The following is a 25655-nucleotide window of genomic DNA, read 5'->3' on the forward strand; positions in this document are numbered from 1 at the left end:
ATTGTTACCGGAAAAATAAGCATGAACAGCTGCCTCCAATGAAATATTTGAACAGAAGTTTGTAGAACTAACAAACTATTGATAATCTGAATAATAATGGTCTTGTTTGGGGCAGAATTATTTTGAAAAAGAAGAACTGCAAAGTAGCAAATAAGCTTGTACTGTATTTCTTGATGGTTTTGCATAGAGTGAGAGTATATTATCTCTAGTGAATAGTATTGGCCTTAAAAATCACTATTAACTGAAGTAAAAGGATAGATAACTGCCAGAATGCTTATTGCATTTCTCCAGGAACAATGATTATATTACACTTAGATTTTTTTTATTTCCTTCTTTACTATCAGTCAGAAAAATCCTAATAGCATTAGCACTCTTGGCTTGTGGCATCACAATAATCTGCTATAGAGCATCATGAAGGTAGACCAACATGAAAATCTCTACATTTCATGTAGAATGAGGCGAATATCTTTCCTGGACACTTTAACCTGGAGGAACACAGAGTGACAGTGTCAAGCTTCTTGAAAGTTCCCTTAAAGGTCCCCATTCATCTCTTTCTTTCCACAGCAAACTACAACTTCTGGTTAATGGTTCTGTTCTCCATTTATCTATCTTGAAAAGATGAAAGGATGTGTTGATCCTGCTAAGATTTGTTCCAGTTTGTAGCAGGAAGTTCTAAGTAGGCAGACTGCATCCACTGTTTAACTTTGTGATTTTTCTATATCCAATACTGCTGTTTATATGCAACTCCTCGAGCCCTGCTTGTCTCTGAGGTCTGAATGTGAGTAATGGCAATGGCAGCACTCGTGCTGCAAGAATCCTCCACAGGGTTCTGTCCAGACACTCCTTGAGCTTTCAGTATTTATGGGTCCCACTGTGCTATCTAGAGGTATGATGTCTGGCAGTGGTTTTTCCCATTTATAAATTCTGTGAGATCAATTCTGTCCTCCTTCTGTGGCCCTGTGCTGCATTTGAAAAGGCAGCTCATTTTTAAAGCAGAGCTTTGGGAAAAGGGGCTGCTCCCAGCAACCACTACCAGTCCCCAAGAGAACAGTAGCTCCTTCCATTGTGTTCTCTGATTTACTTTGAAAAGTCCTGGGATAGTTGGAGAATGGCATAACCAAATTAAAAAACAACAACAACAACAACCTACTCCAGCCTTGAGAGACTAAACACCAACTGATTTATCCTTATACTATAAAAATAAAACGAAATAGAGGGAGCTCTTGAAGATACAGGCTCACAATCCCTAATCTGTAATTTAGTATTACAAAAAACTTGAAAATACCACAAGCTAATTATTAAAGAATTTATGTGGTAACAAAACCTGACATGACCTGAATTCATTTGGCAGCAAGACCTGACTTGAAATGATTTGAAGCTATTTATGTTCTTTATTTCTACTACTTATATGAATCATCATTCATTTCACAGTAGAAATATTAATGTGTTTGATTATCGAATACTGTCCCAGACTTTGCTGGGAATGTTGCATAATATATGGTATATGTATCATATTTCCTTTTTAAAATATAGAAATTAAGTTATTCGAATTCTGGAATTCATCTAACCTTAAGGAATTATTGGACTACATGACTATTATTCTGAGGAAGAGAGTAACTTTTCAATTTTCAGAAGTTACTAATATTTCTATTTTTAAATGGTCTTGATTTTATATCAAATCAAGCTGTTCTTTAACTTATTTGTTGTTTATGCCAGCCATGCAAAAGGGCTAGGAAGAAAAGACAAAATTGCTCTGTGAATTCTGGAAACTTCCTGGCTCTAGAATGTATTTTCAATCTCCTCTGTACAGTTATACTATGTTAAATAAATTATTGTGCTATGAACTTTTAAAATTTCATTTTTATTTAAATAGTCTCAGGGGATCCAAATGATTTTTGGTTACACATATACATTGTATAGAGGTGAAGAAGTCCGGTCTATAAGTGTACTCATTACTCCACCTGGCACATTGTACCCAAAAGGTGATTTTTCATTCCTACCCCCTTTACAGTTTATTAGTTTAGCTCCCACTTATAAGTGAGAACATGCAGTGTTTGGTTTTCTGTTCTTGTATAACTTCACTTCAGATAATGGTCTCCAATTCCATCCAAGTTGCTGTAAAAGGCATTTTTTTTTTTAATGGCTGAATAGTCTTCCATCCACATTTTCATTATTCACTGATCAGTTAATGGTCATTTAGGTTGACTTCACTTCTTTACAATTGTGAACTGTGCTGTGATAACATATGAGTGCAAGTGTCATATATTTTATACCTCTGTTCTTTTGGGTGGATAACAAGTAGTGAGATTGGATCAAATGGTAAGTCTTCTTTTAGTTCTTTGAGAAATCTCCATACAGATTTCCATAGATATTATACTAATTTACATTCCTGCCGATGTGTATGTGTTCCCTTTTCACCACACCCATGCCAGCATCTATTTTTTTTTTTGATTTTTTAATGATGATCATTCTGACATAAGATGGTATCTCATTGTGGCTCTAGTTTGCACTTCCCTGACGATTAGTAGTGTTAAGCATTTTTTCCTTGTTTTTTTTTTTTTTTTTTTAAAGAACTATCATTTATTTTTATTTTTGAGAAAGCAAGATTTATTGAGAAGACAGAAAATCTCCCACAGTGGGAGGGGACTCTAGGGGGTTGCCCTATTTTTTTTTTTTTTTTTTTTTTAGTTGGAGTCTCACTCTGTCACCCAGGCTGGAGTGCAGTGGCATGCTCATGGCCAACGCAGCCTCTACTTGCTGGGCTCAGATGATCCTTCTGCCTTAAACTTCCAAGTAGCTAGAACTACAGGTATGCACTACCACACCTGGCTAATTATTTATTTACTTATTGTAGAGACAATGTCTCACCAAGTTGCCCAGACTGGTCTCAAACCCCTGGGTTCAGGCAATCCTTTCACTTCGCCCTCCCAAAGTGCTGGGATTGCAGGCTTGAGTCACCACATAGGCCCTGAGCATCTTTTCATGTTTGTTGACCATTAGTATATCTTATTTTGAAAATTATCTGTTCATGTCATTTATCCACTTTTTAATGGGGGTCATTTGCTTTTTTCTTGATGATTTATTTGAGTTCTTTATAGATTCTGAATATTAGTCCTTTATCAGATGTATAGTTTGCAAATATCTTCTCCCATTCTGTAGGTTGCCTATTTACTCTGTTATTTCTTTTGTTGTGCAGAAACTTTTTAGTTTAATTAAGTAACACTTGTTTATTTTTGGTTTTGTTGCATTTGCTTCTGGGATCCTAGCCATAAATTCTTAGCCTAGACCAATGTCCAGAATAGTTTTTCCTAGGTCCTAAAGAATTTTTATGGTTTCAGGTCTCACATTTAAGTCTTTAACCTGCTTGAGTTAATTTTTGTATATGGTGAAAGACAGGGATCAAGTTTAATTTTTCTGAATACAGCTATCCATTTTTCCCAGCACCATTTGTTGAATAGGATGTTCTTTCCCTAGTGTATGTTTTTGTCTGTTTTGTCAAAGATCAGTTGGTTGTAGGTAATTGAGTTTATTACTGGATTCTCTATTCTGTTCCATTGGCCTATGTGTCTGCTCTAGTACTATGCTGTTTTGGTTACTATAACCTTGTAGTATAATTTGAAGTCAGGTAATATGATGCCTCCAACTTTGTTCTTTTTGCTTAGGATTGCTTTGGCTATTCTAGCTCTTTTTTTTTTCTTGTTCCATATCAATTTTAGGTTTGTTTTTTTTTTAAATTCTGTGAAAAATGACATTGGTATTCTGATAGAGATTGCATTTAATCTGTAGATTACTTTAGGTAATATGATCGTTTTAACAATGTTGATTCTTCCATTCTACAATGAATGTTTTTGAGGTACTTAATATGGGCTTCTTTTGATTAGCACATAATTGCTGCTTGTTCATGTGCTTATGTATTCTTGAGATTGTAAACTCTAACAAGTCTCTAAGATTCTCCTGGCAAGTGCAGCACAGAAGCACTCAAGATAGCAAGTCTTGGAAGTCACAGTTTCTCTCCAGCTTTTGTTGAGCCCTTGAGGCTCATGAGTGTCAAAGTAGGTTTCATTCAAGTTTATCTCTAGCACAGTCAGAAATGAATGACATGTTTCTTCTGTAAACAAACAAATACTTAAAAGTCATTAAATCAATTCGAATCTAATTGTAATGTGATTTGGTTCCTCTTATAAATATTTTAATTGAGCCAAGTTTACCTTAAATAATAGAGGAGAAAAGAATTACAAAAATCATAAATTATCATTCTCTCTTTATTGTTGTGCTGTCATACATACTTTTCTTGCTTAATTGTGCCATGCTAAGCAAAGTAGAAAATGAACTTTTTACTCTGGATTCCCTCTGCTCTGGGACCTGTGATTTTAGACATTTGTGAAATTCAGGAACACACCGGCAGTGTGTGCTCTGTACAGAGGCAGGTCCAGGTTTTATGGGTTTATACAATTTGGGTGAGGGCTAGGGTCTCATCAAGGAAAGAAATACAAAGTTATACATTTAAAATTAGGTATAAATGTGAATATTTATTTCAACTGAGAAAGGAAATCACAACAAATTATATATCTTTAGAAGCTGACTACTATTTTTGTTAACTGCCTGAAATATCTTATAATACTTTCTCCTTATATTTTTTGGCTATATGCTCTTAAATTACTTCTTCATGTGACAATAATTTTGTAATTGTTTTTTAGAAAAAATAGAAAGCTAATTCTGACTCTAGCTTGGTGGATAGAAGTTTGTTCATGTCATTTAAATTTTTAAGATCATTATCAATTTGGAAAAATCCATCTAATTTATATTTCAGGGCACTTTAACTTTCTTTGTGCAGTGACTAATCTTAACCACTCTTTGAATTGACGTCATTAAACAATGTGTCATCATTATCCTTGAGTCATGAGGCTGGATGTGTCAGCACAGTGGATGGTAGGAGTTTTATGCAGCTTTTTTTTGTATTGAGAATGACTAGACCACAAAATAGAAGTGAACTACATAGCCATATTAAACTAACCCCAAATAAATATACTTCCAACTCAGCTTCTCCTTAGCTGAATCCCAAAAGCAGTTATGGCCACTACAGCACAACCTAGCTTGAGGGAGAACATGATGAAGGAGTAGTTAAAATGGAGATAGGATCTTAACTAATTGCAAGGTTTTTGTTTTTGTTTTTGTTTTTGTTTTGAATTGGAGTCTTACTCTGTCGCCCAGGCTGGGCACGCTCCCGGCCACCGCAGCCTCAACCTGCTGGGCTCAGGTGATCCTTCCGCCTCAGCCTTCCAAGTAGCTGGAACTACAGGCGCGCGCTACCACACCTGGTTAATTTTTTGATTTATTGTTGAGATGAGGTCTCGCCAAGTTGCCCAGGTGGGTCTCGAACCCGTGGGCTCAGGCAATCCACTCACCTCAACCTCCCAAAGCACGGGATTTGGGTCATGTGGCTACTTTGCTAGAGCTCCTCCCAGGGCCTTGGGCATTGCTCATACGAGTGAGGGCATCGAAACTTAAACTGTATTAACTTCATGGTGAATCCTCTTCTATCTACACCAAACATTTTAGAGCATTACATTGATATAGGTTTCATTGATACATATGTCTTTACAATCAGCTAATAAACTTATTGTCACTTCCTTCTTTTACGTCCTCCTACAAGTCACCTCAACTTTTCCTTTCAAATTCCAATTACATTCTATCACCTTTATTTCATATTCTATTGCTTTTGCCTTGTCTTGTATAGGATAGGGACCATGGAGATTTCAATACACTGCTGCACCTAGTGTTGTGACTCCCAATAAGAAATAATTAATGCATTATAATATATTTTATTCAATGTAGGTATTTTAAGTTATAGATATTTATTTTTACATTTAGAATATTCTAGAGCGTGTGTATATCACTTTATGACAAATATACTGATAAACAACTTTTACTTTTGGTATAAATGGGCAAAGGGAAAAGAGCACTAAATTAGGAGTCAGACCACATAGTCCTTTCTCTGCCAACTGAACTCCCCACATAACCTTGAGTAAATGGTACAACCTGTCTGGACCCTAGCAACTCATTTGTAAAGTGAATGTGTTCATCTTTATGTTCTCTTAAATGTTTTCCACTGTGATCCTAAGTCCTAGAACTGAGTGACCAGAATGAACTATGAGTTAAACAAGAATGCATGTTTTCTGAAAACATGGTCATTTTGTTTTCTGTTTTAGCTAAGGCAGTCCCCACAACAAATATCAAAGTACCTGTCATATCTTTATTCAACAGATTGTAATTCATTTATATTTGTAGTTTGTCACCAGGGAAAGATATGCAATAGAGGAACAGAACTGCAACTTTTGTAGGACCTTGTAATGACATTACCCAGACCATCCTCAGTGCCAGCCTGAGAGATGGGAACACACTGTCCCTCTTGTCTTCCTAGAAGAGTGTCAGTCTTAATGCTAGTGGACAGAGGCTGTGAATCACCTCATCTCCCTATCCTGCTGAAAAGAGGGCTACCAAAGAACTAATGATGATGATGATAATGATAATAATGATAATAATAATAATAATAGTGTTATTGTATTTCCAAAAGACTTTCTTCCTAGAATTTAATTAAGTGCAAAGACTTTATTGCGCTGATCCTCTCGACTGGTATTCATGAAGCTCCTCTTCTGTGTGAAGCAGCTCTCAAGGCACATATGAGACAGGATTTGTGTAACAAAATCTTTGCTCTGGAGTAACTGACACTGGGAGGTGGCAACCATTAAACAAATGTCACAGAGTAATAAATGCAATGAAAAAAATCAGTCAAGGATCAGTGAGTGATGGGAGTAGCATTTTATTAAAGGTGGCCAGAGTAAGACTTCTGAGGATGTAACCATTGAACAGAGGCCTGAATCATGTAGGAGAGTTGACCCAGCAAAAGGAATAGCCAATGTAAGAGCTACACAGCAGCCTATGTAAATGCCAGTACTAAATGATGTTTTACTTCTTAAGTGAGAAGGGCTGTCCAGAGTGTCTGTTTTCCTAGTTTTTCCTAAATGGCAGCCAGAAGTCAAAAGAAGTGAGACTGAATTGCAAGAAAGTAACTAGGCTTTTGAGTTCATGGGGACCTCTGACATGAGATACTTTTAATAGTTGATTCATTGATTGATTGTTTCATCATTTTGACCTGGCTTCTTCTAACAAAAGTGTAAAATTATTTGTCTATTTTTCTAAATGATACTAGAGACAGTACTATTTAAATAGAACCGAGGTAAAAGTTGATACTTATTGCAATTTTTTTTTTTTTTGAATTGGAGTCTCACTCTGTCAGGCTAGAGTGCAGTGTTACGCTCAAGGCCACTTCAGTGTAGACCCGCTGGGCTCCGGTGATCCTTCTGCTACAGCCTTCCAAGTAGCTGCACACTACCACACCTGCCTGATTTTTTATTTATTGTAAGATGACGTCTCCCCGAGTTGCCCTGACTGGTCTTGAATCCGTGAGCTCAGGCAATCCACTCATCTCGACCACCCAAAATGCTGGGATTACAGGCTTAGCCATGGAGCCTGGTTCAATTGAAATTGTAAATTTAGTAAAGTGATTCATAGATTAGACCAAGTTTGCATTAAGAATTATAGGATGAGTCTTTCTAACAGTAAAAGGAAGTAGTTATAGGGAAATAATCTTTGCCATTCTTTTACATTCCTTCATTTTATTTATTCATTCATTTATTTTAGTTTAATTTAATTTATTTTTTGAGTCAGAGTCTGACTGTCACCCGGGCTGGAGTGTAGTGGCACAATCACAGCTCACTGCAGCCTCAAACTCCTGGACTCAGGTGGTCCTTCTGCCTCAGCCTCCTGAGTAGCTGGGACTATAGGCATGGACTACCATGCCCAGCTCATTTTTTTTTTTGTAGAAACACAGTCTTGCTATATTGCCGAAGCTGGTCTTGAACTCCTGGACTCAAGGAGTCCTCCCACTGTGGCTCTCTAAGTGCTGGGATTACAGGCGTGAGCTACCTTGCCAGACCTATTCACAAACTTTACCTGTATGATGACCACTTATGTACCTAACCCTAACTTGTACTCCACATGTTTAAAATAAAAATAAAAATAAAATAAAATATCAAGTATTGGGTGCCATTTTATACTTAAAAATAGTAATTTTTGCTTTATGGTAAATGATTATTTTATGAATAGACTTTTTTTGCTTATACAGGAGGCCAAATTAAAAAAAAAAGATTTGTAAGCCATTATGGAATTTAGCATTTAGGATATAAATGTAGATTATACGGTTATCTTAAACTTAATCATGATTGCTATATTATATCAGGTTAATGTTTTTCTTTTTTTTCCCCAACTTTTAATTTTTTTATTTTAAAGATGTGGGCTACAATTCAGGATTAGGTATACAAATGTTTATTATGCAGGTACCCTTGTTGATGAGGTGTGCCCTCCCTCCCCTGGCAATTTCCCGCCACTGCCAATCTTTTTCTTATAGTATCACGATAATTGTTCAAGGTCCACTTATGAGTGAGAATGTGTGCTACTCAGTTATTTGTTTCTGTGATAGATCACTCAGTACTGTAGACCTAAGTCTATCCAGGTAAAGTTCATGATTTTTTAAACTGTAAAGTTCATGATTTTGTCCTTCTTGATGGCTGTGTAATATTCCATCGCGTATATGTACCACATTTTTTTTTAATCCAATCCTCTTTCAATGGACACCAGGTTTGGTTCCATGTTCTTACTATTGTGAAAACTGCTGCAGTAAACATACGTGTGCAGGTATTTTTATCATAGAGTGATTTGAATTACTTCGGGTATATTCCCAGTAGAGGGATTGCAGGGTCATATGGAAGGTAGATTTTTAGATCTTTTAGGAATTGCCAGACTGTTTTCCACAGAGGCTGTACTAGTTTACATTTCCATCAACAGTGTAGAAGTGTTCCCTTTTCACCACATCCTGTCCAGCAACTGTTGATTTTTGAGTTATTGATGATGGCCATCCTGACTGGAGTTAGGTAGTATCTCAATGTGGTTTTAATTTGTATTTCTTTGATGACCTGTGAGGGTGAGCATTTTTTTCATGTATCTGTTGGCTACTCATATGTATTCTTTTGAGAACTGTCTATTCATATCTTTTGTCCACTTTGTAATGGGGCTGTTTGTTTTTTTCTTATTGGCACATTTGAGTTCTTTGTAGTTCCTAGATGTTAGGCCTTGGTCAAACATACAGTTGGCAAATATTTTTTTTCCAGTCTGTGGGTTGTCTCCCTGGTCTCTTGATGGTTTCTTTGGCTTTGCAGAAACTTGTCAGTTTGATGGGGTCCCACTTGTATATCTTATCTCTTATGGCATTGGGCACTTGGGACTTTGATCAGAAATTGGTTGCCAGTTTTAATTTCTGTAAGGGTGCCTCTTGCATTTCCTAAGGTTCTTCTAGTTTGAGGTTTTATGCTTAGGTCTTTGATTCATTTAGAGCTGATTTTTGTGCATGGTGATAAGTAGGGGTCTTGTTTTAATCTGGATGTGGTTAGTCAGTTTTTCTAGTACCATTCCCTGAATAGGTTCTCCTCTCCCTATTGGTTGGTGGTGGAGGCTTTGTTGAAGATGAGTTGGTTGAGGAATTGAGGTTTTGCTTCTGGAATCTCTATCCTGTTCCATTAGTTTATATGACAGTTCTTGTACCAATACCAGGCTGTTTTGATTATTGTAGCTTTATAATAAAGTTTAAAGTCTGGGAGTGTGATACCTCCTACTTTTTTTTTTTTTTTTTTTTTTTGCTGAGGATTGTTTTTGTGATTTGCTGTTATTTATGTTTCCATATGAATTCCTATATTGTCATTTCCAGGTCTAAGAAGAATGCTGCTGGTAACTTAATAGGTATTGCATAAATCTGTAGACTGCCTTGATTAGGATGGACATCTTAACAATGTTGATTCTTCCAATCCATGAACATGGAATATTTTTCCATTTGTTTGTGTCATCTTTGATTTCTTTGAGAATGTTTTGTAGTTTTCATTGTAAAGGTCTTTCATGTCTCTGGTTAGGAAGATTCCAAGGTATTTCCATTTTTTTGTGGCTATTGTGAATGGGATTGTGTTTTTTATTTGAGTTTCTGTTTGTTTACTGTTGGTGTCTAGAAATGTGACTGTCTTATGCACATTTATTTTATGCCCTGACAATCTTTGCTTAAGTCCTTTATCAGTGCAAGCAGGTTTTTGACAGATTCTCTTGGAGTTTTGAGGTATAGCATCATGTTCCCTGCAAAAAGGTATAATTTGACTTCCTCTTTTCTTATTTGGATACCCCTGATCTCCTTCCCTTGTCTGATTGCTCTAGCTAGGACTTCCAAAACTATGTTGAACAGGAGGGGTCAGAGTGGGCATCCTTGTCTTGTTCTGGTATTCAGGGGAAATGGTTCCAATTTCTGTCCATTTAGCAGTATGCTGGCTGTGAGTTTCTCATAGAAGGCTCTTACTATTTTGAGGTATGTTCCATCTATCCCTAGATGTTCAAGGGTTTTTATCAAGAAGGGGTGCTGGATTTTATAGAAAGTTTTTTCCATATCTAATGATATAATTATGTGGTTGTTTTTACATCTGGTGATGTATTTAATTACGTTTATGGTATTACAAATGCTCATAAACTAAAATTGTTTTAGTTGGGAAATGTTGGGATATTGCTTTTTTAAAGGCAACTTTAAAAAAAAATCTCTTTAAAATGCCTTTTCATAGATTTTTAAAACAAATGACTAGTAAAGAAATTCTTCAGAAGATTAACCATGTGTTTGCTTTGGGAGCCCAGTTAAGAGGTTATCGCTTTGATCTGTGTCAATGTGTGGTAGAGGCAAAGGAAAAGTATAGATTTTTTTTCTTACCTCTTTACCTCAGTTTTTATCTCAGTTTCTTTACATATAAAATGGAGGTATTGTAGTAGTACCTACCTGTTCATAACAGCTATAATTGTTCTCTAAAAATTTTTTTCTTGATAGGTATCAAGATTCTAACTGATCAGATTTTTGGTTTTCTATGGATGCTGGGAACTTCAAAGTCAAATTTTTAACTCTGTGGTAGCAATTATATAGACCTTATGAAACGTATCTCTTTATCCTGAGTTATCTTACTATCCTACTGTCTGAGCATCTTTTTTTGTAAGTAGGAGAGTCTCCTTCCCCATTAACACATTTGCCAATGTTGCTAACAAGTCAGTTACTCATTTGGGTCTCCATTTTCATTTCCTTATTGATTTTATATCATTTCCATTAAAGAGTAGAAAATTAGCCCAAAGTAAAAGAAATTATAGAGAAAAAAAGCACTGTGCATTCTTTAATAAACAGTAATTGAATTTAATATTTAGCCTATGAACAAATATAGTCCATTTTCTGGGATAAATGAATTTATGAAATGAAATTTTAAAATATTGAATCATAGCTAAAATGTATTAAATAGTATGCACCAAGAACTGTTTTCTAGGCATTTTTCATGTGCTAGCTCCTTAATCTTCACAACAGTTCTATGAAGTAGTAGTAGTTCTATTTTATAAGTATGGAAAGTTGGACACAGAAAGAGTGACTTGCTCCAGGTCACACAACTAAGAAGTGTCAAAGCCCAGATTGCAAACCTGGCAGCCTGTCCCCTCTATTCACTCTCTCCTAACCCCTACACATACTGCCTCTCTGAACGATAATATTACATCAAAGGGAATTTCACTCTAAAAAGTAAAATTAAAATTTATATGGAATTATTATATAGAATGCTAATAAGCATTGAATTTGTAGACTTCCCCCATATGATAAAATTAAATATGATCTGTTTAAGACTATATGATTAATAAGTGCACCTATCATCAAAGATTTTCTCATTAATCCATCACATTACAAATTAGAGAAACATTTTTCTATAAGGTTACAATTTTATTCAGTTTATTTCTAAACATAACAGTGTCTTAGGCTTTTTTTTTCTTATTTATTTGCATTTGAGGTAGTGCCATTTGAAATGAAATGATACAATGGAATATCTGGTTGGTAGAAGCCTATTACTTCTTATTTTAACTTTCTAAGATGGAGATGTCCATTAAACATGGCCCGTAGGAGTTGGTCTATAAGTGTGAATCTCATGAGCAATATAAACCTGTGTATTGTCTTTTATAGACATTATTTAAAACCTGGAAAATGAGTAAGATCACTGAAGAGAACAATGTAGATAAGGGCTGAGAAAGTCATTAAAATAATTTGAGTCTAGTAGAGAGTAGAATGGTGACTACCAGAGGCTAGGGTTGGGAGCAGTGGATGGGGAAAGAGGAGATGTTAGTCAAAGGGTACAAAGTTTCAGTAGGCAGGAAGAATAAGTTCCAGTGATCTGTTGCACAGAATAGTAACTGTAGTTCATAATAATATATTGTATATTTCAATGGAGCTAAAAGAGTAGATTTTAAATGTTCTCACTGCAAAAAAATAAGTAGACAAGGTGATGGATATGTTAATTAGCCTGATCTAATCATTCCACAATGTATGCATATATCACATGATACTTTATAAATCTATACAATTATTATTTGTCAATTAAGAATGCATTTAAATTAATAAAAAAAGTTGAGATCAAGAGAAAAAGTACAACAAAGAAGATTGAGAAACAGTGGACAGTGAAAAAGGAGAAAAATCAAGAAGGTGGTAGAAGTCCAGAGAAGAAAGCATTCAAGAAATACTACATCAGCTGCGACAAATCCTGCTGAGAGGTCAAGGGACCTGAATTTGGTTAAATTATCTATTGATTTGGCAACATTGGCTCCCCAGTGACTTGAGGACTAGGCAGGACCAGTTTCAATGGAGTGCTTGAGGCAAAAGCCTAGAAAGAGTGGGGAAAAGAGAATAGGATGGGAGAAAGTGGAGACAGTTGCTGGACGACCAACCCTTTTGACAAGTTTTGCTGTAAATGGAAGAAATAAAGGAGCAGAAGATGGGGGTGGGACGTCAAGAAAGTTCTTTTTTTTTTTTTAAACATGGGAGACACTTTGTATACTTGCATGATGTTGGGAGAGATTGATGATGTAGGAGAGAGGAGTAATCTTAAGAAGCTAGGGAAGATGGAATCTAGACCACATGAAGAGGTTAACCTTTAATTAGGGCATAAACACTTTACCCACTGTAACAGAAAGAAGGCAGAAAGCCCTAGTACAAATGGAGAGAGCATATGGTACATGTAGATTTGTGAGTGAAAAGATGGTGGCATTATAACCTGTGTGTTTCTTGTTCTTTTAATTGTATGTATTGCGTTGTTAACCTAATAAGAATGAACTCATGCGTATGATTTTCTGTTAAAATACTGAGACATTTTAAAAAATAACCCAGTATTTTTGTGCTTAACTTGATAATACAAAGCAACTTTTTAAAACAGCCCAAATTCCTAGGGGCAAAACCAGTATAGGATATCATCAATGAAAAATGAAGTGTTGTTTTGTTGTAAGATAGTTTTGGCACATTATGTAGACATCTACTTTAGTAAAGAAGTATAGATGGCTTGCATTTATGTTGTAGTGCATAATATTTCTTAAACCATAGGACAAACTATAAGACAATAATAGGTCAGATATGTTGTTAAAAATATGCATTATTATATACTATGGGGTTGACTAAGCAGCAATAATAGTGTAAATGACAGTGGCTGTAAATGACTATAGGTTTATCTTTATCATTTATCAATTTATTTGTCAATGAAAAACTGAGACTTGATAACCAAGATCGACTGAAAACAACACTGGTGATTTAACTTTTCCATAAAATATCCTGTCTTCCCCCAAACTGTGGGCATGAAAAGTAACCTGTGTACAGCAGCGAATGGAAGCCAGATTTCTTAGACTGTGTGGGCTTCTCAGTAATCTATAAATTCATTAACTTATGTATGACTACCAAATTTTAGAAACCCTTTGTACCTTTGCTATGGGTAAAAATGAAAGTACATAGACTTTCCTCATTTGCCTATAAGAAACAGAGTACTTGAATTTTTATACCAGTTTAAGTCCATCAATGCCTCTCAGATCATATTTTGATAACCATGGTTCTTAATTATCTTCCTTCCCTCAATAACTCTTTAAATCCTTGCAAAATTGTTACTTTAGAGTAAAAGATTACATTGAAAGTAATCTAAAGAAGGAAAAAAACCAGGCAAATAAAGGGTCTTTTTATTTGATATTGGAATTGTCTTTCTGGTCTAAATTTCAGCTTTGGCAATTAAATATCTTTGATTTGAGAGGGGAAATAAAGAGATATCTGTTATATGTGGTGCCTGCTTATATTATACTTGTCTCCTCACCCCATAAGAAATGCCTTGAGGGATGTGACAACTGCACTACAGCATCTGGGTACAGGGAATCAGAAGTGACATTAGGACACATGGGGAAGAAATGAACAGTGGCCAACTCTTTCCTTCCCTCACCCCAGTTGGAGACAAATGACCATTTCAATATGGGCAAAGACAAACCTTACTCTGCTAACCGAAGTCTATGTGACAGTGGGACTGCAATTTGGAAAGGTTTACGTGAAGAAAAACTGTATCCAGTTATAAGTTACACTCTGGATGGGAGTGGGAAATCATTTATCTGTTGCACTGGCACCATTGCAAAGGGTTGTCTGGTGGGATTGGCCCCTGAGTAAACCAATATTCAAAACTGAGTAGTTCACTTGGGGGGTGCTTCTTCCAGCTGGAGTCCTCCCACTCCAATTCCTCTGACATGGACAGTGCCTCTCCTCTGACTGATCACTAGTACCCTAGCCTCAATCATAGTCTTCCAGTAATTCACCCCTCTGTTGGAGTCACTTTGCCTTTTGGCCATCTTTTTATGTAGAAACTCTTTAAGACAACCCTGGGCCAGCTCTGTTTCTCAGAGTACACATTCAAACTTTAGGAACTGTGCACTTTTGCCCCATCAGAGGTGGAAGTGCATCTTTTGACTGAAGGGGTTGAAGAAATGTCGAAGGGTTGTAAGCAAGGAGGTAACATGATTAAATTCACGTATGGAAAGAGCAAAAAGAGCACTGGCAACTGGGTGACGGTGAGAACTGGTAAGGTTGAAACAAGGAGACCAACTAATCACTCTTGCAGAGACTTGAAGAGAGCTAACGAGGATGCCTTGATAGTGGCGAGGAGGAGATGCCTTCAAAAAATACTAAAATGTTAGCTATAACAAAACATTGACTAAGTGGCTGAGGAAAAGTGAGATGGTAGCATATGAAAATAGACAGGAGAGAAGTCATATTTGTCACCAGTGCTGTATTTAGGCACATTTTAATTTTGATGTGTATCAGCTTTCCTTCTCTCTTCTCGATTTGTAAACAATTTGTATGCAATTGAATCTTGTAAGGAATATTTTTGGCTATCGTTTGTTCTATCTTTTTCCTTTTTGGGAATTTGCCTTATACATTTGCTTTTAAGTACTTAAGGTGTATAAGACATAAAAGAAACACAGAAATAACATTTAAATTCTTTAGGCTAATTTGAACTTTCCTTTGAAATAACAAGTCCTCTGGCAGACCTTATTCTTGTTTGAGTTGAAGTTAGTCTCACATAAGCCTACCTGTCTCCATTTCCAGCCACACAGTTTGATATTTATTTTAAGCAACTGCTCATGAAAGGTAGAATTTAGCAATGATTAAAATGGCATAAGATGGGTTTCTGTTTGAGATCAGGGTTGCTGGGTAGCTTTTCTTTGAATACCCCTTCCTTTCATGCTTTTCACCTGTGTTTTGGCTGTAAGACTAAATCTAGGAAAACTGCTGTTTGGCCTTTTAGTACCTTGCCAGCTTTGGCAATTACAAACTAACCGGTTTTGTACTAGGCACAACTGGAATAAAATAAATGAGTCTGATTAAAGCTTGGAACTCAGCACTACAAATGTAAGACCATCAACATGCCATTTGCTGAACCTGAGACTTCTCTAGCAGATGGGTGAAAGTTAAACATAAAAAGCACCATTTCTTCTGGGTTTTTGTTATTGTTGTTGTTGATTTGTTTTTAAAATAGTATAAAAATTCTGCTATGTCAGAATAAACTTTTGGCAAATATTTCAGGACTGTTTTGGAATTCATATTCTGTGATCTTTGACATTGTAGTCATACTATGCTTCATTATATGGATTCATTGAACATGTAGAGACAAAACTTATCAGTTTTAAAACTTTCTTTGGTGTTTGTATTCCCAGTTTTGAATGTGATGATGATAATTAATCATCAAATATTCTCAATGGTACATAATCTCTATTTTAAATCTTTAATGTTGGGCTATAGGAGGGCAATACCAATCACATTCATAATAATTATCATTCATTTAGGACTTGAATTTTATTTACAGCATTTTAGTTTCTCATATTCTATCTCATTATTTAGATATGTACACAGAAAGGGAATGTTTTTATTCTTCAGTTTAATGATTTATGTACCATTTAATGTGATCACCAATAATTGGTATTAACTTACAAAAACCAAAATTGCATTATTGGTCATTCTGTAATTACTACTTAAGTATTTCTTGGCATAGAACTGTTTATTTTACAATTTAAGTTAGTAATTTCTATACTTCTAGAGAAATCTGCAAATTTTGAAACTTTTTTCTAGTTCCCAAGATTGTTTATCAAATGGTATTTATCAGAACAGATCACAGGAAATTTCAGCATGGGTAGAAGAGTGTGTAAACTATCAGATAAATATATAAATAATTTTGAAATTATCTAAAGTATTTATCAGGAAATTACAATATGTAATTGCACTGTTTTTTGATTTATTGTTATTGCTATTTACAGGGTCAGGTTCATGTCGCTTTAGTTATTCAGACCCCAGCATCATCGTATCGTATGCCAAGAATAATTCTGTGGACTGGATTCAGCTTGAGAAAATTGGGTTTGTTGTAATTTAAAGTATTTTAATAAATTTTAACATAGATGAATTTTTTTTTCTTTTCTATATGCCTTTATTCTACCACTGACTCTTTCTTTATGGTTAAAAGCACTCTGGTGTTAATTATGCAGAATTACATGGATACTCACATTATGACCTGCCCTACTTGAAGAAGAAATTGTTTTGGGGTTTGGGGTGTTTTTATTATAAAGATGTGGGGTACAATTCAGGGTTAGGTATATAAACGATCATGCAGGTACTCTTGTTGATGAGGCGTGCCCCTCCCTCCCCTAGTCGTTTCCCTCAACTTTCAATCCCACCCCCTTCCCTTGACAGTTTCCCACTACTGCCAATCCCTTTCTTATAGTATTATGATAATTGTTCAAGATTCGCTTATGAGTGAGAACGTACTCTGTTCTTTGTTTCTGTGATAGATCACTGAGTGTGAGCGACTCTAAATCCACCGAAGTGGCTGTGAAGTCCATATGTTTGTTCGTCTTTAGGAGATATTCTTAAAAGTATCATTTTCATTCAGAACTTCCCATTGTCAGGAGCACTTATAATAAAACTATTTTCAAGAAAAGTACATTTGAGATCACAACCTTTTTGAAAGTATTCTCCACAAAATAACATCACCACCCATTGCTCTAGGTGGCCTGACTCTGGCCTGGCCTCTATGTAGACCTGGAAATATATCAGATGACTACCTAAATCCCTTCCTGTCTGTGATGATATTGAGTTAATAGCTACTGGGACTTTTATATCTAATCACTAGTTCTGTCACGTCCCTTCTAGCTTCCCTGAGGCCAGTTCTAAAATTCTGTTATCATAATTTTGATATGACTTGCAATCATTTATTATATTTTCTTATCCCTCAATAAGACAATAAGGTAAGATGCTTAAGGAAGAAGAAACTCACTCATGTTAATACAATTTAGTTAAATTAATGAAGCTCAAATTATGTCTACCATTTTTGCAGAGTTTATATCATAAAATAAAATTCAAAATGAATGCTTAATTTCAGTTATAAGATATTTAAAGGAAAAATACCTTAAACTTTTATAAAGTGATTATTATGATTAGGTTAGTTCTTAAATTAACATACTTAAGTAGATAGAGTATTTTCTATCAGTTTTGTGACAGTTCTTTTTTCTACAAGTGATTTCCCTTATTGTATTTTCATATTAAAATAACTATGATTTGTTTAGGGTAACAGAATAACTATTAGGCTCTCAGTCTAATACTAAATCAACTTGTTTAAAGTTTCCACAGCAGTATTTTTTAAAAATAATAATAATAAAATAAAAATTACACAAATCTAAGCTCTAGTTCAACCAAAATCTGAGAAAATGTTTCTAACTCATGGATTTTAATGAATGGTCTCCCTCTGAGGCAGGACAAAATATAACTTATGGGCACCTAGTACAAGCTGAGCTCTGACATGCTATGCCAATTTTGAAACAGAACATATTGCTTTTCTTTCTAATTTCTAGTAGTTGTGAAAATGCACTCATATTAAGAATCTATTTATCTAAATGGCTTTAAGCAAGGCAGCATAAGTATTGGAAAATTTACTCATATCTTTTTCCCTCTTTCTAACATGCTGTTTATCATAGTTTAAGCAAATTGTGGCATGTACTTCTTGCCAGAAAACATTCAATATGGCAAATAAACTACACATTTAATTACAACATATCAATATCATGTTTAGCTGATTTCATTTTATTTCTTTACAAAATGGGACTTTCAGTTTTAAGCCATGTACCAAACCATTATATTCATTAATGCAAATTCCCCTTACCATTGGTGATCAAGATGAAGTGTTTCCAATTACTACCTAAAACGAAAATATACTCTCTTCATCAGTTTAAATTATTTTTGAAGCTAAAAGTATAGTCATTATGAAATATTTTAAGTGAAAAGGGAATTGATTATGCTCAAAGGTAAGATGTACCATCTATAACCTATGCTGACAATTTTACAAATATATATGTGCTTCATTGGTGAATGAAAAATATGGCTTTTCTCTAGTCCTTTCAAACAGATTTATAGTAAGCCTAGGGTACCTCACTAGTTTGAATTTTAGTACCATTTTAATCTTGGCAAAGGCAATCATTTTTACTATAGCAGGTTTCTACTTTGGTAGAAGAAAATGTTTAATAAAAATATTTTATTATATAGCAGAAGGACGTAGATTCTAACAGATGTAATATAAAGATCATGTTATATAATGTTTTTAAAGATTGATCTACATGAGATTATAAAGAATTATAAATTAGAGCATTTAATTTTCATGGAAAATCTCACATTTTATAGACTAAACATATGAAAACATATCTGGTTACTAAAAATGAAACAATTATCATATAAAGACAATTATTAACCATTGCATTATATATGGTATCTAATAGGTATATAATTATAAAATAAGACTCAACATTCAGATCACAGTTTTATAGCTTTTCTTTTTTTCTAATCATCAAGTAAAGTAAACTGTTGTAGATCAATAGCTACCATATGCAAAAAACTATGTTGGATATACTTTGATTTTTTGGCACAAGCCACGGTAGTGTGTGCCATTTTCTATTCTATTTTTCCTTTACTAACTTATTTGAATATACTCAGTGTCTGCCTTATGTTACATATAACCCTCTTGAAGATACTTAATATTTAAACTGTCGTCATTCAATATGAAAATCTTAGTAATCAGCAAATATTAAAGGATTTAAGGGCTATGGGATTATGAATATTTAATCTGCAATAAATATAACATTTTTGAAATCATGAAACTACATTCTTAAGAAACAGAATTTGCTGTTATGTGCCCCCCACCTCCTTCTGGTAGTTTCAAACTACTGCCAATCTCTTTCTTATAGTATTATGGTAAATGTTCAGGATCACCTTATGAGTGAGAACATGTGGTACTTAGTTCTTTGTTTCTATGATAAATCACTGAGTATTATAGACTCTAAGTTAATCAAAGTTGCTGCAAAGTTCATAATTTTGTCCATTATGGCTGTGTGATATTCCATTGTGTATATGTACCACTTTTTTATCCTATCCAGTTTAGATGGGCAGCACGATTGGTTCCATGTTTTTCCTATTGTGAATAGTGCTGCAATAAGCATGCTCATATTGTTTTTTTTTAGAGTGATAAGTTGCTCTGGGTATATTTCCAGAAGGGGGATTTCTGGGTCATATGGAAGGTCAATTTTAACTTCTTTTAGGAATCACCACACTGTTTTCCATGGACCAAAGAGGCCCAAACTTTACCTGTGCAATGGCCAGTTGTATATCTAATCCTGAATTGTACCCCCCACGTCTTTTAAATGAATAAATAAATAAATAAGTTACAGGAAAATGTCCCTGTGATACATGAAGGGGTTTCCAGGATTATGTTTGGAAAAACAGTACAGTGAGAATAAACCTTGTGAGCAACAGTAAAAAAAAAAAAAAACAGAAAGAAAAAATTTATCTCTATGAAAGAAAAAGTTAACATTATTGAACTCCCCATCTCACCATATATTCCAGAGCCCCTTCCAATGTCAGCACAATCATTCATATCCTCTACCTTCCTGAAGACGCCAAAGGGGAGAACGTCCAGTTTCAGTGGAAGCAAGAAAATCTTCATGTAGGTGAAGTGTATGAAGCCTGCTGGGCCTTAGATAATATCCTGATCATCAATTCAGCTCACAGACAAATCATTTTAGAAGATAATCTCGACCCAATGGATACAGGCAACTGGCTTTTCTTCCCAGGAGCTACAGTTAAGGTTTGCGCTCTTTTTTGTTCCTTCTTCTCCACCCTAAAACCACGCTACCTTTTAAGGATGAAAAATCATTAGTACAAAAACAATCATTTAACAAGGATTTTTGAGGCCAATGTGCCATGTAACTGGGCTGAACCCAGAGAATATAACCACCAAAAGGCAGATTTGTTTCTTCCCATCATATGGATGTTCATTTAGTGGGGGCAATTAAACTCATCAACATGTGAATACAAAAATAAACTGGCCTAATAACTATATTTTGCTGAGAAAGTGTAGAATGCTGAGGAAACATGATATAACAGTACCAAATTCAAACTTGAGGGGTTGGGAAGATAATCCAAGACAATCAGGAATCCAAGCAGAGACTGAAGGGTAATTTGGAGTTGACCTGATAAAAGGAATAGCATTTCTAGAATTGGAAATTATATGCATTAATGCTGTGTTGTGGGCTAAATGTTTGTGTCCCCCACCAAATTCATATATTGGGATTCTAATCCCAATAAAATGATATTAGGAGAGAGGGCCATTGAGAAGTAGTGAAGTGATGAGGGTATAGTCCTCATGAATGGGATTAATGCCCTTATAAAAGAGACTTCAGAGAGCACATTTAGATCCAGGAAGTAGACCCTTACTGGATTCTAAATCTTCCAGCACTTGGTCTTGGACTTCCCAGCCTCCAGAACTCTAAGAAACAGATGTTTGGTGTTTAAGCTATCCAGTCGATATTATTCTGTTATAGCAGACCCAACTAAGGCAAGCCAGAAGGTGAAAGCACAAAACAAGTCTTTGATAAAGTTTCAAATAGTGATCCAGTACACTGTAAGTTGAAACTTGTGATAGAAAATTCTGAAGATATGACCAGGGACAAGACCTTGAAGATCTTGCAATCTTCTACAGAGTTTGAACTTTATCTTGAAGGTGATAGAGAGTCACTGAAATGAGAGGCAGTCTGATTTGGTTTTTGAAATATCTCTTTGAGGATAGAGGGCTGAATGGAAGGAAGAAAGGGTGCGTGTAGAGAGACCAAATAGGAAGCTTATTACAGGAGTTCAGTGAAAGATCATATTGACCAGAATTAAGGGAGAGGGAGTGCAAAATTTGGATATATTTCAGAGATTTGTAGGAGCGGGAATGGAGAAAGTTATGGACACTTCGAGAAAATGCAGGAATCTGTCATCTATCCTTGACAAATGTCAAGGACAAGGTGTGGGCAGTTGAGCGGACAGCAGTGCCATTCATTGAAAAAAGAAACATAGGAGAAGGAGCAGGTTCATAGGAAGTTGGTGAATTTGCTTTGGACATCTCAATCTTGAAGGAAAGCAGGAAAAACTATTTGATGGGCGGTTAGATGTATGGGTCAAAAGCTCAAAGAAATATCCAAATTAGGTGGTTATCAATTGTATGAATGGGAATTGAAATCATGGGTTTTCCTGCCCAGGACATGCATGGCATAAGAAATTGCACTTAGGCAATGTGAAAAATGTCACTAGATTTTCAGCTAGACTCTCTCAAGTTTCTAATACATGAAGATAGGAAGGAGGACCCCTCAAAATGGCATCTATTTATTAAAAATTGTATATTCTTACATGTTTAAGCTTTAGTCACACTCAAAGTATTCTCCATTCAATGTAATACACCTATCAGGATGCTTTTTCCACAGCTCAAACCAGTTTTTGAACTCATCAGTTTTGATGCTTTTGAGGGCTATGTGCAGGTATCATTTTTTGTTTCACCTCTTCCATATTGGAAAAATGTTTTGTATAAGGACTTTTTTCATTCAGGGAAACAAAAAAAAAGGTCACTTGGGGCAAGATTGGGTGAATAGGGAAGATGAGGCACGGGGGTCATGCCATTTTTGGTGACAAATTTCTGAACACTCAGCGTGGTATGGGCAGATGAGCTCATAAATCACCCATCATGAACTGGGCAAACAAATTCAAAGAATCATCAAAAAAAAAAAATTCACTGAAACCAAACTAAGCTTCTCACAACAACACTAGTTGGTACACTGATGCCAGTGTGTTCCTAGAACACTTAACTAGTGGGGGAGGCCTGTACTACAAGGGGCTCGCCCTCCAAAAAAAAAAAATACTGTTTTTTGGGGGGGTCTCCCTCATAAAGTACAAACACAGTTTGGAAAAATGTTTTAAATGTGACTCACCTCACTGCTGTAAAACATCTTGGGCTGGATTAGGGTGAGATCACAGGAAGAGTAGCAAGTAGAATATAAAGATCCAAAATGCTTACCTCCTTTTAAGAACTTATTTAAGTACTAGAAAAATAATTGCAAGTTATTAGATAAACCCTCAGCACAGGAACTCTTCTGACACAAATAACTTGTTTCTTAAAAATTCAAATTCTAGTCATTTAATTCAAGTTGAAATTACACCAATTGACTGGCATTAGGAGCAGTTGTCATCTTTGCTCAACGCAAGCAGTAAATCTTACAGAAATGTATTCTGATGAAGAGTCTAAAGCCATGGCTCCTTAAAGAGAGTCCATGAATTTCTTTCATATGGGTATAGAGAAGAACATTTGCCAGAATAGCCTATGTCATATTCCACTACCACTTGATTAAAAGAGGGATCTCTGCTGTCATTGTTCAACACTGGTAAACAGGTGCATAAACCCAGGAGACCTCAGGGCCTGGGATTCACATCATTTTCCCATGATGATCATTTATCATTTGGTCTCAGTACCCTTTACTGCATAAGTGTTCCTTTTCTGTCTCATTTTACAAACCATTGCACTAATCTAATTAGCTATTGGGTTTCCTAATGCATGTACTTTCGTACCACCCATGATAAAAATGCATGAAGTGTGGTTTTGCTTTGGTAGTAATTTTAATTAAATTACAACTTTGTGTGGAATATGCTTTGCTTTTTGGTCCCTCATCCTACTCATATGCTTACTGATCACACATTTGAAACTTGCCAAGTGTCCTACCTTTACTGAGAGAAAAATAATCATTGTAGTAATATTATTGTCTTTGACTTGGCTATTGGGTAGAAAATTTTTGATGTTTCTTTTTAAAACTTCAAATAAATGCAATAATAAAAGCTAAGAATTTCTCATTTTAACTCACTTGAATGACCACCCTTTTGTTTTTTAGTTCAACCATCTGAGAAAAAAAGAATTGATTTTTGCCAAGTGGCTTAGAGTTCTGGAAATAAAAATTCTTTATTTAAACTGTATGCAACTTCTTTATCAAGTATTGTTCCCTTACTTGGTGGCCTCTGAGGTGAAAACTGAATGCAGCAAATAAGAAATCATATCCTGATGTTCCGATTAGTCACAAGATATGTTTTCAACATTGCTTTATTTTGGACTTTTAATATTGAGGGTTATATCTTTTGTTCAAACTACTCACCAAAAGTTTCCAAGATGTTTCCATCTTAACAAAATCAAAGAGTAAGTCTAGCAGCAACTGAGAAAATATACTTAATTACAAAAGAGAGTTTTCCAAGGAAACATTTCCTTGCACAAATAGGATTATCTTTGGCCAAATAATACTAGCTACTTTTTATTGAGCACTTACTCTTTTAGGTACTTACTATTACACACACATCACCATCGTCATCATCATCTCATATAACTTGATCCTTATTTGCCTATAAAGTAGATGCTTTTAATATTTTATCCCCATTTTCACATATGGAAAGTGGGGCATAGAGGTGTTGAACACCTTGTTCAAAATACATTTCTCACCAGGGGCAGGATCAGGATTCAATCCCATGAATCTGACTTTAGAACTCTTGCTCTCAGTTGCCACACAGCTTTGCTCTTACAAGTAGTGAGTATAAACTGACATGCTTCCTGATATCTTGTGTTTCTTCCCAATACCACCTGTTAATTATCTGCCCATTTTCTCACATATCGCTCTTATATTTCTTGATCTTACTCCAGCTTTGTTCCATGTATACTGCATGTTCCTTCTTTCCCAATGACTGATGTTTTTATACATTAGAATTTAGCAAGTTCAGCCCAAGTGCTGTTTGCTCCCCTCTCTTCCACGTTGTAATAGCTGGTTTTGTTTGCAAAATTCTAGTTGCTGTTCCATCTTAGATATTGACTGCTAACCTGAAGTAAACTTATGGATGTAATAAGTTTTAAAGTATTTCCCTTATAACTGATGGCAGGAAGCATTTACAATAACCCATATGAGAGGTGAGATAGATTAGGGGCTGTAGAACTATAAAGAAATCAAAATCAGTAGTCCAGTGTAGCCAACTGCCTGAAAAAGATGTTGGAGCCAAGGATCATTCAAAGGGATGCCACTGACAAAAACTCCAGCATGATTCTTTAACACAAATTGCCTTATGCTGTCTCTTGACTTAGGACCTCTGATGGCTTCCTAATGCAAGCCTACAGGAAACAAGTCCAAATCCCTAACTTATCTCTGAAGGCCCTTTCCAATCTCGCCCAGCCTGTCTTTTCATCCTCATCTCCTGCCACACTGGGCTCCAGCATCACAAATACAGCCAAGAACTTCACACTCCCATTCCTTTAGGTATGGTTTTCTACCTTTCTTTTTTTTCCCTCTGCCTAGTAATTCCTCTGCATCCTGAGGAACCCAGTTCAAATGCCTTTGTCTCTGTGAAGTTTTGCATAGTTAGTGTCTCCCTTCTTTCTATGCCAGTGCAGCCATTAGGTTGAACAAATGGTGTTGGGGTGGGACTGACTGCAAAAGAATGCCACTCTTTTTCCAGTGACCACTCAAATTTGCCCTGATAGTTCCTTTATCCCTTCTCTCTTCACATGAAAACTAAAGTTCCAAGACTGCTGATAGATCAACAAAGTCATCCAGTCATTTCAGTTTCCTAAATAACTCAGTTCAGTATCAGTATGATCAGTTCATTATAATAATGCAAGTTCCAAGTTTTACCCACAGCTTCTCCCCTCCAGTGTAGACGTGTTGCAATAAGAATGAGAAGAGTGGTCAGCTTCTTCTACAGCCTCAACATTCCCACTAGTTTCAGCCTCTGGACCCTTTATAGCTAAGTCTGAAGGAAAAAGAGGCATGAGGTAGGT

General features: G+C 35.6%; 1 protein-coding gene across 1 annotated transcript in view; it reads left to right on the plus strand.

Annotated features, from left to right (window-relative positions):
* RELN (reelin) overlaps positions 1–25655 on the plus strand; it is a 534724-nt gene that overhangs the window by 278189 nt on the left and 230880 nt on the right. Inside the window, exons 9-10 of the mRNA XM_008065395.1 lie at positions 16762–16858; positions 20387–20627. Of these exons, the coding sequence (XP_008063586.1) occupies positions 16762–16858; positions 20387–20627 (338 nt within the window). The remainder of the gene's footprint in view (positions 1–16761; positions 16859–20386; positions 20628–25655) is intronic.

The sequence above is a fragment of the Carlito syrichta genome, unplaced genomic scaffold (genome assembly GCF_000164805.1).
Source record: "Carlito syrichta isolate Samal-C Ts95f unplaced genomic scaffold, Tarsius_syrichta-2.0.1 Scaffold308277, whole genome shotgun sequence".
Lineage (NCBI taxonomy): Eukaryota > Metazoa > Chordata > Mammalia > Primates > Tarsiidae > Carlito > Carlito syrichta.